The 12,142-nt window shown below is 33.7% G+C and overlaps 1 protein-coding gene across 3 annotated transcripts; it reads right to left on the reverse strand.

Moving 5' to 3' along the window:
- Window positions 1-856: 856 nt before the first annotated feature.
- Window positions 857-9,634, reverse strand: LOC101252246 (oxysterol-binding protein-related protein 1C-like). 3 transcript variants are annotated; one of them, XM_004250290.5, is made up of 10 exons: window positions 8,853-9,634; window positions 7,939-8,295; window positions 6,979-7,078; window positions 5,670-6,118; window positions 3,765-3,920; window positions 3,166-3,333; window positions 2,929-3,069; window positions 1,918-2,145; window positions 1,645-1,758; window positions 857-1,190 (listed from the first exon to the last, which is right to left on the reverse strand). In XM_004250290.5, the coding sequence occupies exons 1-10, from the start codon at window positions 9,411-9,413 to the stop codon at window positions 1,029-1,031; spliced, it is 2,436 nt and encodes an 811-aa protein (XP_004250338.1). In that variant the 5' UTR covers window positions 9,414-9,634; the 3' UTR covers window positions 857-1,028. The 3 variants fall into 3 exon arrangements, with proteins under 3 accessions (XP_004250338.1, XP_010312786.1, XP_019066612.1); XM_010314484.4 differs by having other exon boundaries at window positions 857-1,447; XM_019211067.3 differs by having other exon boundaries at window positions 5,670-6,115; window positions 8,853-9,629.
- Window positions 9,635-12,142: the final 2,508 nt, after the last annotated feature.

Genomic DNA, 12,142 nt, shown 5'->3' on the forward strand with positions numbered 1-12,142 from the left:
TAAGAAAAAAATATTAAAATTTAAGAAAATAATTTAATTTTTATTAAAAAAAATCAAGGAAAAAGTATTACATTTAAGGAAATCTTGATACTATTAACCACCAAGGTACTAAACTTTTTTGTTCAAATTAAACATGTTTATTTTACTTGATTGAATTCAAGAAGTCAAAATAATTACAGAAAAAAGAGAACACCCCTATTTAATATATAGTCTATGTGGCTCTGCCCCTGCTTTCTCCAACCTCCCCGTAGGTTGATTATTTCGAAAAGATAGTCGATAGAGGAGGTTGGTTATTTCGAAAAGATAGTCGGAATTTGTTGTTTTAAATTAAGAAAACTCCACATATGATGTGAATATACACATAAGTTCTATATTTTTTCTTTTGAAAATTTTGATTATATACCTTCGTGATCCTACTTTAATGTAATGTTTAATATGACTGCTATAAACGACCTTATTTTCATATTAAATGATCGGCTGTAATGTGATTTTCCGACTACTCGTCAAACATCATGAAAATATTTCAATATTTTTTATAAGGCAGATCTAGGGTTGTCAGGGTGTTCATCTAAAATCTCCCACATATATTTATGATGTTTTAATGTGTAACTATAGAAGATTACAAATCTACAGAACACAGGATTAGCATAGTTTAGGAAACTCAATATTCACCTTAGGTATTAAGATTTTGACTAAATCTAGTTCCCTTTTTTTTCATTTATACCTGAATAATCAAACAAACAGACTTTCAGGCACACCTACTATAAAACTCGCATCCAATGTCGATGTCTGTCTATATGGTGAAAGCAATGAGGAATCTCGAGTCAGTTTCTCTATGCAGAAAGGACAATGGACGAAAAAGAATGAAACCTTTATTACTTTTAAGGTATTCAAAGTACTACTTTACATATGTCATAAACAATTTGCACCCTCTCCACTAGTGTACTGTATAATGATTGTGTAAAATATTTGTAAAGAAATGGAAGTAATAAGCCGGAAATTGATTTAGAGTTTCACTCACTCTTTCTTTACATCTGATCACAAGGGATATGACCAAAAATATCAGGACAGGCCTCCCACTTGCCCTTCTCCCTTGCTTCCCAATAACCACCAATGTAGTTGTAACTATCACCCCCTTTCTCTTTTGCAAACCACTGAGGCTTCCAACCCCGTTCTTGCATTTTCCGAGCCTGTATGCAAATAACCAATCAATAACTTCCACCTACTCAACTAGGAAATCTAATGCTTTTTAGCTACGTTGATTGGACTCTCCAATAATGTTGCTCAGATACTTCAAAAAAACACTATTTTTGGAGGATCCGACATGCACCCGTTGAATAGGTACCAACTGTTTTCGCAGAGTAAAGAGGAGGTTTGAGATATAGAATGCAAATCATCTCCTCCTTTAATGTCTACTTCATTTAAAGTGCCTGAGTTGCTTGGAGTTCTACACGGATTATTTAAGAGAATTTTGTGTGAAAATCTGAAGCAACAATGCGGCTAGGGCAGGAAACAAACTGCAATATGGTTCTCTTCTCAAAAGTAAATCAACAAACAAGGACAGACGAATCTCCTCTCATTTCCTAGTCGGCTCATGACCTCGACTTTTAACCAGAATAAATAAAAGGGCTGTAAAGATTTTACCTGTCGTTGCCGTTCCTCAAGACGCAGCTTTTCTGAATTAGCCCTGTCATACTCACCATTCTCCAAGCACCTCTGATCAGGTCTAAGTCTAGAATCTGTTGGTGGCAGCTTGTCCTATAAATGAAGTGATATTAAAACCAAGGTCATCCAGGACTACAGTGAATGTGTGAAGAATCGATATAAAGTTTTCTACTGAGGGTAAGAGCAAATGATATTTGCAGATACTTCATATAACTACTGCTTTTCATTCGAACATAATAAATCAACACATACCTTCAGTCCAGGTATGAGCTCATTCATTGTAATTGCGAACCGTGTCAGATTATATCTAGTAGGATCTTTGGGAGGTTTGCTCCGCTTCCATAGCAAATGAGCCTCAGAGAGAGAATCAAATCCTTTTCCTAAGGAGAAATCCCCATTCACATAATGCATACTCTCATCCCACTTCCCAAATAATGTAGCTACTGTCTTCCCACTCCTGTCTTGAACTATTCCCTGAACCTGCAAAAAGGAAATTCAGGAAGCAACATGCTCAGTCTGAAGCAAGACACTACCCCAGATTTTTACAATAAATGATTTCTCCAAAAGAAGAGGAAAACATCCTGAATTCCAATCACATAAAAATTGCACTATCACGGAATTGACGAAGACATCGAATACAAGGTGGAGATGCAACTGGGATCCAAGTACTTTCCCTACAGTTCCTTTAAATAACAATGCAAAGCCACAAAAAGATCATATCACATAAGTTCTTTTTTCTCTCCTCCCCTCTGTTGGTAAACAACATATTGGTTATTTCCAACTCTAGCTTTGAAAAAATAATTTGTGCATTGTGAACATTGAAATAGTTTCAGCTTTCCCCTACAGGCTTAATTTATGAAATCAGCATATACATCATACCATTTTTGTGCTAGCACATCCTTCTACAAAATGTTAACAATTCAACAACCACAGGGTTTAGTACCCTAAGGGAATTTAACAAGGAATATTTTGCACCAACAAGCACGAAATCTGAATGAAACCACTTTCTATTATCAGATTTGACTCCAAAGACACATGAATTGCACCTAGACAAAATATGCTTGTCATCTCAGCTTTCCTGTGGCATACCCAGTTCACAATAACCTCAAGCTAAATAGAATTGTTCACTCTATACGAACAGCATGTATACTGCAATAACCGTTCCGTTCTCATATTAGTCTAATGCAGACTTCAACAAGTGGAAGCATTCAAAGATCGGGGTTTCTTGCATTTTCATGAAGGATATTGAGAATAGAGAGAGACCTGATGTGGATTCCGGTCTATTATTGATTGCTCCTTGAATTTCAGCTTACAAGAGTAATTACGATTTCCTTGTATGCGCATTGTACCATAGTGATCGCAATATAGTTTCCCCAAAATCAGATTGTATATCGATGTAGTTACCTTGTATAAGAAAATTCACACGAAAAAGAAAAATATTAACTCATAAGAAATGATCAAAAGAAGGATAAATATTCAAGTGTCCTTACACAAATATACCTTGCTCCACTGATAGATTTCCCCATCATCAAATTCAAGAGTCAATATACCAACAGGATCCAACTGGATTGAGCGACCCCAAAATTTGCTTTTCAAATTGCTATCTCCCCAGAATTTCCATCCTGTACCCTCACAATGGCATGCTATTATCATGGGATGATGACTTACCTAAACAAGGAGATAGATACATCAGACATCAGCGACATGCTTGCAAGCAGCCTTGAAAACATTTTAAGCTACAGACTCTTGCTTGAGATTAATTGTCACCCAAAAATGGAGTCACTGGGAACGCCCGCTTTGACTCCCCTATTCTCCCATATCTTTCTCTCATGAACTCTCAACTCAAGACTGACAAAAGATACTTCTTAGTGACCACTTACCACAGAGAACTTCCAGTTACACAATGGCATCAAGAAATCACAAGCATGAGAAAGACTGGAAAAATAAAAGGCGTAATAGAGACACAGTGATTCTGTAGAACAACAGTTCCATGACAAGTTGGAAGCTCGTAATGATCATTCATCTGTATATCCCTGCCATATTCCTCAGAAACTACAGAAGAGTGAAGACTACTCCGAAGAGACAAAAAGTAATGACACCTTTTCTGAGAAAAACCGAAGGCCTTTATCTGGATACTCAGCCTCATAAGTCTCCCCTAACAACGGATTGAATGGTTTGCAAATCCTTCCTTCAGTAGAAGCATATGCAGATACGGCAAACGCTGCTACATTGAGAATCCTCATAAGGTTGTCACCCTATCAGTAAGATAGAATTGAAATCAGAACTTCATGGATAGAAAAAAATGGCTAGCATAAAATGCTAATGCGGACAAAGGGAATTACGTCTGAAAAGCACTTGAAATTTTGTTAAAGAAAAGAATAATGATGAAGTATCTTTTCCTTTATTTTTGACAACCACCAATTAGGATGAACGTTGAAAACACAAGATCATATTGCAGACACAAGGATGAGGACAATGACACCTTGAAAACTGGTAAAAAGTTCTATTCTGCCAACTAAGTAGAAAGGTGAAGAGAAAAGTGACGATCATTAGTGTAGCCAGATAAAAACAACTGAAACTCAAGCCAGATAAAAACAACTGAAACTCAGTCACTTAATTATAAGCATCAATATGGTTCAGATAGCATGGTAGCTGTGTGAACACACCATCCAAAGAGCAAACTGCAATTGCTGCAAAGACATCTACTGATAGACCAGAACTGAAGGCACAAGTCTGTAAACTCACTTATGAGTACAGGGAATTTAAGAAAATACCAATTTGTCAAGCCGGAGACCATGCAATGATCATGCTTGCATTTGTAGAAACAAAAAGGTCAGTCAGTTCATCCAATGAAAAAAAAAAGAGGCAACAGAGGCCCCGTAAAAGAAAAGGAGGAAATGGCATATCGTGAAAATCCTAGTGCCAGATGTGACAAATCACCACCAACTAAGCTTTTCAAAGATATTGCAGTCATCCCCATACTCGTTTCAGAGTCAATTATGTCCATGGAAAAAGATATCTGAAGGTTCGAATAGATTATTCATAAGCTTAGGGAGCCGTGCATACTAATTGTTTCATGTACATGAACAAACATGGTCTTTGCAGATAAAAAAACATATCAATCAATCAACTATACCTCGATCCAAACAAGGCTGGATTAGTTCACACGAATCTTCTATTACGTTTCTGTTTTGAAAATACTTAAAAGGAAAAGGGTCAATGCATTCAAACAGATAGAGAAAGAGAAGATCCAGTGATTTGGTTGGGGGTGGGGGGGTGGGGTGAAGAAAAGTAGATTAGTATGAACCACTTTGAATCGAAAATCAAAACAGATGACAAACGTCTAACAGAATATAAATTAGATAGGTAGGTGGTACCCAGTGGATAAATAGGCTTGAACTAGAGAAATTCTACCATTACACTGTAATTGCAGAGCTTAGTACGATAATAATACCAAAAGGATGTGACCTGAGCACACGCAATGGAACTGTAGACAGTCAAGTGAAAAACAAGAACATATGAAGCTTCACAAAAAGGCATGGCTTCAAATACCCCAAGATGCAGAGGGCCAAGGGAACATCCCCTACACACCCACCCATGATTATTTCATCCTTTTTTTCATTGCAGGGTGTTGAAAAGTAAAATTTTAAGTGTCTTCAAACTTTGAAGCAAAGCCATAGAACCCAGTAAAGACGGCACAGAGATTTTGCATGCAGTTTTCTAATATTAGCAGAAGAGATCATGACCAAAACTTGAATAATTTCAATCATTTAACAAACCAATATAGATAATATTATATGATATCTGTGCCATTTGGTTTAGTTCAGCCAATTTATGATGAAGCGTCAGAGGTGACTAAGGAACCTAGCTTGATTATCCTGCACATCACAAAAATGCCCCAAATATACGTAACATGGTGAAGAGCACTAGCTTTATTGTTGGGCAAATTACTGTAGATAATTCTTACAATCTATCCAAAAGGTGAAGGGAACTTGTCAGCTTACCCTTCTTCCCCATTCAGAAGCCCGATCAAGAAGGTATGAGTACTCCAAGTCTTCAAATGATTTTTGCAAAGAAGAAAGGGGTTCATTGAAGTAGACAGGGAGGCACACTTTTGTGAGATCCTTCCCAATATTGTCTTTGATCATCGACCATAAACTGACTCCTTTCTCTTTCTCAATGGGATTAGGCAATTTCTTACGACGCTTAACATAAGGAAACTTGGTTCCAGCAGATCTAATAATAGGATCGACACTTTCATCAGATGCATATGCATACAAATCATCATCATCCGAGGAGAAAGATGATGTTCGAAAATCAGAACCACTGCTTTTAAAAGAGCTTGATGAAAGAAAATCTTTAGTGTCAAAGAAAGTGTTCTCTTCATCATCAGTATCTTCCTCAGCAGCATCAACTCTTTCATTGTCATCCTCCGATTCACTTGCACTTGCTTCTGAAACAAACATCCAAGAGGATTTAAGGGTAATGATTACAATGGCGAACACAAAATGTATCCATGCCGAATACACCAAAATGATCCTCTTTAAGGCAGAAGTTCAATTCTAACAGATCAAAGAAACAAGACCAAAACACATAGGATATGGAACCCATCAAAATTGTTATTACTCCCTCCATTCATTTTGTATGGAAGTGTTTGACCATGCATTAAGTTCAAGAAAGAAAAGACTTTTGACAAATACCTAAAGTACCATAAAATGTGTGATCTTAACATGTCATGCCATTTCTATGGCTATGGCCTATAAGATCATGACATTAAGCATAAAATAGGAAGTTTCAAATATAGGAAGTTGTTTTACAGAATAGACTAAAAGGACAGTGTGTCATATAAATGGGAACAAACAGAGTAGCACTTTCAGAATATTGAAAACAAAGAAATCTTAAGACAACAAATATATGATAATCTTGAGTTATACCACCACCAACAACAACCTACCCAGTGTAATCCCACATGTAGGGTGGATTGGCGGGGGAGGGGGATTTAGAGTCTACTAGACCTTACACCTACCTCTTGGAAGTAGAGAGGTTGTTCCTGAAAGACCCCTAGCTAAGTAAACGCATATCAAGGAACATACAGAAGTAAAGAAAATATAACATATAATAGAGGAAGCATTACATAGCATTCAAGGAAAAAGAAACAAACGACAGCAAAATAATGTGATAACCCTCACAAGAAACGAGTTAGTTATACCTACGGCAAAAGTTATTTCCATAGATATATTTAGTTATATCAATGGCAATACTTTTGAACACTCTGTAACAAAGTAAAACAAAGAAAAAAAATTAGAGTCATACCACTGTATTTATCTTGCCTTAATTGAGCAGATGGTCCGACCTCTTTACACTGCCTTTGACTCTCATCAACCACAGTATTCTCTAAATCGACCTTTTCTGTCTGCAAAACAAAAATCAAGTACTTTATCACAAAGGGCAAAGAAAGGAAGATAACAAATCAGATCTGGTCACACAAAATCAAAAGGACATGGAGCCTCTTTTTTTTTTTGGCAAATAATGTTTTGGTATTCTTCCTTTATCTGTCTTATTTTTAAAAAACAAAATTATAACGTGAAGTGGTTACTGACTTACCAGTGCTGGGTTGGTGGTTCTCAGACTTGTTGACGTCATTTTAGTGTTCCAATGTACATAAAACAGTATTTGTTCCTTTTATTTCATTTTTTTGCAGAAAAATCTATCATCTTCAGTATTGGTTGAGAAGAATTTAATGCACCCAGCAAAATCGTGAAAAATAACGGCGGGATCGTAACCACAAACATATGTGCCACTAAGTGCAAGTGAACAAACATATGTGCCACTTTTTGACTGATAAAGTAAGATGTTTCATTCTCAAAAAGAGCATCAAGTAGATACACTACTACAAGGAAAAGGCATTAACAACAGAACAAATGAATCCCTTTTCAGTGTCAATCTAAGAAAGGGGAACTAACAAAATCCAACAGCTGATCAGCTAATTACAATAGTCATATTAGTCCAGCAAAAAATATGAAGTAAGCACTTTGTTTGCAGGAGTGATCTGGAGTTGAGATTCAATCAACTATGTGCCACTTTTAATTGATCAAATGAAAAATCATGATTGATGCATCCAAAATCCAAGACCCGAAACATAATGAACAAAATAAGTACATCCACAGTACTCCTAAACGGAGTTCATTGAGAAGATTCCGAGTGGTTTCATATTTTGAATGACATAAGCAACTGAAGAAGAAAATGATGCTTTCTACAAGTCATGTTAGGTACCTCTAACTGTCTCAAGGTGTCCATAAGCATCCGATGCTTTTGCTTGAGTAGCATCAGTTGATTCTGCAAAGATGCAAACTCATTCCTCATTATCAGCTCACTCTCCTGAATAGCAGACTCACTCACACCCTCCTTCATCAGTTGTTGCCTCAACTTATCTGTTGAGACAGCTACATCGTCCACGGGAGCCATTAATTCACTGTTGGACATTCTGGGGAACATATCTTTCACAGCCTGCAATGCTTCCATCCATGCTATTCTGTCCTCTCTTGTCTCAGCCCTCAGGTGCAGCCTCTTTGTTCCAGTGAAAATCGAAAACCTCCTGTCATCTGATCTACTCTCACGGATGGATGAGACCTAGCAAAGACTACTCAATTGTTAAAAAGCTACATTACAGCAACAATAAAGTAACGACCAGAGAATGACCACATCCAGAACAATTCAGCGAAGAACCAAACAAAACAATATCACCACAAGACTGAAAAATGAACAGCACATACAGGAGGTATAAGGGGCAGACTTAAGGAAAATTCCTCTCTTTTTTGTTTTAATAAGCCATGCTACTATTAACAATCTAGATTTTTACCCTTCATTCTAAAGAGAAATAAAAAAACATTGTATTACTATACCAAATCCTTATTTTGTCCTCCCCTCCGAGCAAATTCGGTGTCCATATCTAATGTAAGTAGGACTACTGAAGCTCCTATTTCTTAAACTAAAACATATGAAAAGCAAATGAACCTTGCAACTTCATAATCCAATATCATCACTGCTTTTGTAATTGATCGAGCAAATATAGCTTTCAACAAAAAACATAGATTTTGCCGGTAACTACCTAACTTTAAATCTAGTAAGCACTTGGAAATTGAATTCAACAAATGAAGAATTCAATACGGCAAACAGTAAAGAATAACCTTGAGATGAACTTCACCAACAGGCTTGCGGCGAGCTTGAGAAGTTGCATTCGTCTTGTTCCTGGAGATTCTCCTAAGTGAGACTTCACCAATAACTTTAGATCCTTTCTCAGTCTCCGAATTGACAACAATCCTATCCGGTCCATGGATCTTATAATAGGATAAAACTCCATCCTGCAAGACGAACCACCTAGGTCTCCATCCCTTTCCATAGTTAACCCACTTGTGTAAAATTCCGGATATACCATTCCCAACGATGTCGTTGATCTTGACTTGATCGCCAGCGGATGCAGCACACGTCAACTGAATCACCTCCCTCATAGAAGTTGGCCGTGATAAAGAAGTGAAAATCGCCGGCGTTGACGAGGATGACTCGGTCAAACTGCGATGACGGTGATGATTGGAGTTACTTACAGTCCAATTATGATTGTAACTCCCGCTAGCAGAGCGGTTGAGTGAGTCAGCCGATCTAGTAAATTCCGGCGCCGGCGGCGGAGCCATCGGTAACGGTGAAGATTGGCAATTGTTGTTAATTGTTGGAACACAGCAAAATGGATGCATAGCATATCATACTAGTTTTTCAAAATTACTTTTTATCATATACAACTTCTTCTTCTTTTTTAAAAAAAAAAATCTTTTTATATATAATAATCTCTCTATATGAAACAATACAATAAAACCTCATTAAATAAATATTCAGTAAATTAATAATCAAAAATATTTTTTCTCCTCTCCATTTAAGTCAATGAAAAAAATTACTTATTTCAAAAGGATATTAAGATGATATATTTACACAAGATCCATATATACATATGATCTCATTAATATTATAAATTAATAATTTTTAAAATTATAAATATATCTAACACAATTTAGTGAAAGGGATTTTATTGTGTTTTATTTTTCTGTTAAACTTTAAATCTAGTCGAAGTTCTACTTTAACTTTTTCTTATTGCATTTATAAGTTTTGGTATTCTAAAGGTATTGTATTATCTATAATTTCATTGTCATCGTTGTTTTTTGTGTATCTACAATTTCTTCTAGCTCTAAGCCACGAGATCATTTTCACTTGGATAATTAATAATCACATTTATATTATTTCGCTAATCGAGATCATTAATCATAATATCAAATTTATAAATAATTTTTTTCACAAGTTGGTATGTTCATTCATATTCTCAAAGATTTCACCTTTAAATATATTTTTCAATGTCGAAAATAATATCGTGTTGTCTTTTGTTTTCTGTCACCTAAGCTAGGATTGTTAAACTCATAACATTCAAAACATTAATTTTTTTGATCGGTTTCATGTCCCACTTTATAACCTTCTAATATCCTACGATATAACCTGTTCTGACAATATATTTTAAAAACTTTTATGATCCAAGCATCATAAGATTGTATCTCAAAACACTCTATAAGTTAATTTTATTAATTTATCAATTAGATAAAAAAAAATCTCTACGAACTAATAATATTTTACGATCCAAGTTATATTAGAAATGGAGAAAATTTCTTTTAATTATTTTCTCTAAGCAATTCTTAATTTAATATTTAAAATTAATCAAAAGAATAACTACTAAATTTTTTATTTGTCTGTCATATTAAAAAGCGTATAATTCAATAATTTAAATGTTTCTTTTTAAGATCCTTTTTATTTGAAACTTTTCTATAAAAACTGCTATATGATGTATTATATAAATCAATTATTATTTTTTTATAAATATATTTTCTCACGAATATTTTTTATGTTAATTTATATAAAATAATTTGACTTAACGAGTTTATAATTTTATTTTTTATTTTTACTAAGTTAGAAAAATATAATGGGATGTGGAATTTGAAGGCAAATGTGAGTTGTAAATCACGCCGGCGGTTGAGTGAATGGTGGGTGATGCAAGAACATGACACGTGGCCAATAGAAAATGACTTCTTCCCTAATTTATAAGTTTAACTTATTGATTATCAGTTCATAGATTTATTAAAAATTATTAAGATATCAAATTTATAAGTTATCGATTGTTGATATAACCATTAAGATTTGATTTAAAGAATAAATAAGTATAAATCACTTTGAAATATGGTGCAAAACTGCAAATGAGATAGATTAAATTTAAAGTCGAAGATTTTATATACTTTATGACATAAATATAATATATTCGTCCATTAAAAAAAGAAATTGATAAATAAAAAAAAATTCAAATAATTAAATTAATACCTTATTATCTAGAAATTAATAATTTATTTAATTCACGCTATCAATTGCGATTCAATTTTTAACAATTTATTCCGCATATACCATTAATTTAACCGTTTAAAAGTTAAAACATCACTAAACAATATTCACCAATAAATATTTTTTCTCTTATAATAATTTCTTTTACTATTATTATTATTATTATTATTATTATTATTATTATTATAAGTCCAAAGAAACCTGATACGTAACGGATTTGCTACTTTAGGTTTGCCTTTTTCGACCTCCTTTTTGGAAATGACTCAATAGGTTACATCATGCTTAAATTATTATTTTGTTATTTTAATTTATGTGGTAATATTTTACCAAATAAATTTTAAAATTATGATTTAAATATTTTTAACTACGAAAAGGTGATACTTTATTTTAGAATCGAACAAAAAATATAGCCAAAAATTAAAATAATAAAAAAATATAATTGTCAATTATTAATATTTTATTACGTATAAGTCATATATTTTTAAAACACGTTTTTAAAATTATGATTTAAATTATTAGTATAAGTCATATATTTTTAAAACACGTTTTTAAGTTAGTCAAATACTTGGAATGACTTAAATAATAGGTATGTGGGGCTATAAAAACCTATAAAGTGTCGTCTATTAAGGCTAACAATAATTGAATCGAAGAATTTTTTTTTTTTTAAAAAAAACTTCTTTTTCTTCTACATTTCGTCATCAATATCTTACTGATAAGTAATCAATACTCTCAAAATCCATAAATAAATTTTGAATCAATCCTCACACAAAATTAATATAAAAACAGTAAACTTGTCAAATCATTATTAGTTTATAGTTAGTTAAATTATAAATAGATTTAAAATGGCTGTACAAAAATTAAAATAAGAGAGGTATATGCAATATTTTAAATCATAAGGAGGTGATTGTTATAGACTCGAAACTTAGAGGGGGTTTCTAAATTAATCTCTTATTAAAAAAAATGTATTATCTTTGTGTACTACTAGTACCTTGTTTAATATTCATTTTTAACTTATGTATAACTAATGCTTGCATTAAATACTCTATCATGTATC

The sequence above is a fragment of the Solanum lycopersicum genome, chromosome 11, assembly GCF_036512215.1.
Source record: "Solanum lycopersicum chromosome 11, SLM_r2.1".
Lineage (NCBI taxonomy): Eukaryota > Viridiplantae > Streptophyta > Magnoliopsida > Solanales > Solanaceae > Solanum > Solanum lycopersicum.

Coding starts and splice junctions, on each gene's coding strand:
- LOC101252246 (XM_004250290.5), bottom strand. CDS start 9,413: ATGCATCCATTTTGCTGTGTTCCAACAATTAACAACAATTGCCAATCT. Junction 3,334..3,764: donor TTCGGTTTTTCTCAGAAAAG/GTGTCATTACTT, acceptor CTCCTTGTTTAG/GTAAGTCATCATCCCATGAT. Junction 3,070..3,165: donor AAATCTATCAGTGGAGCAAG/GTATATTTGTGT, acceptor TTCTTATACAAG/GTAACTACATCGATATACAA.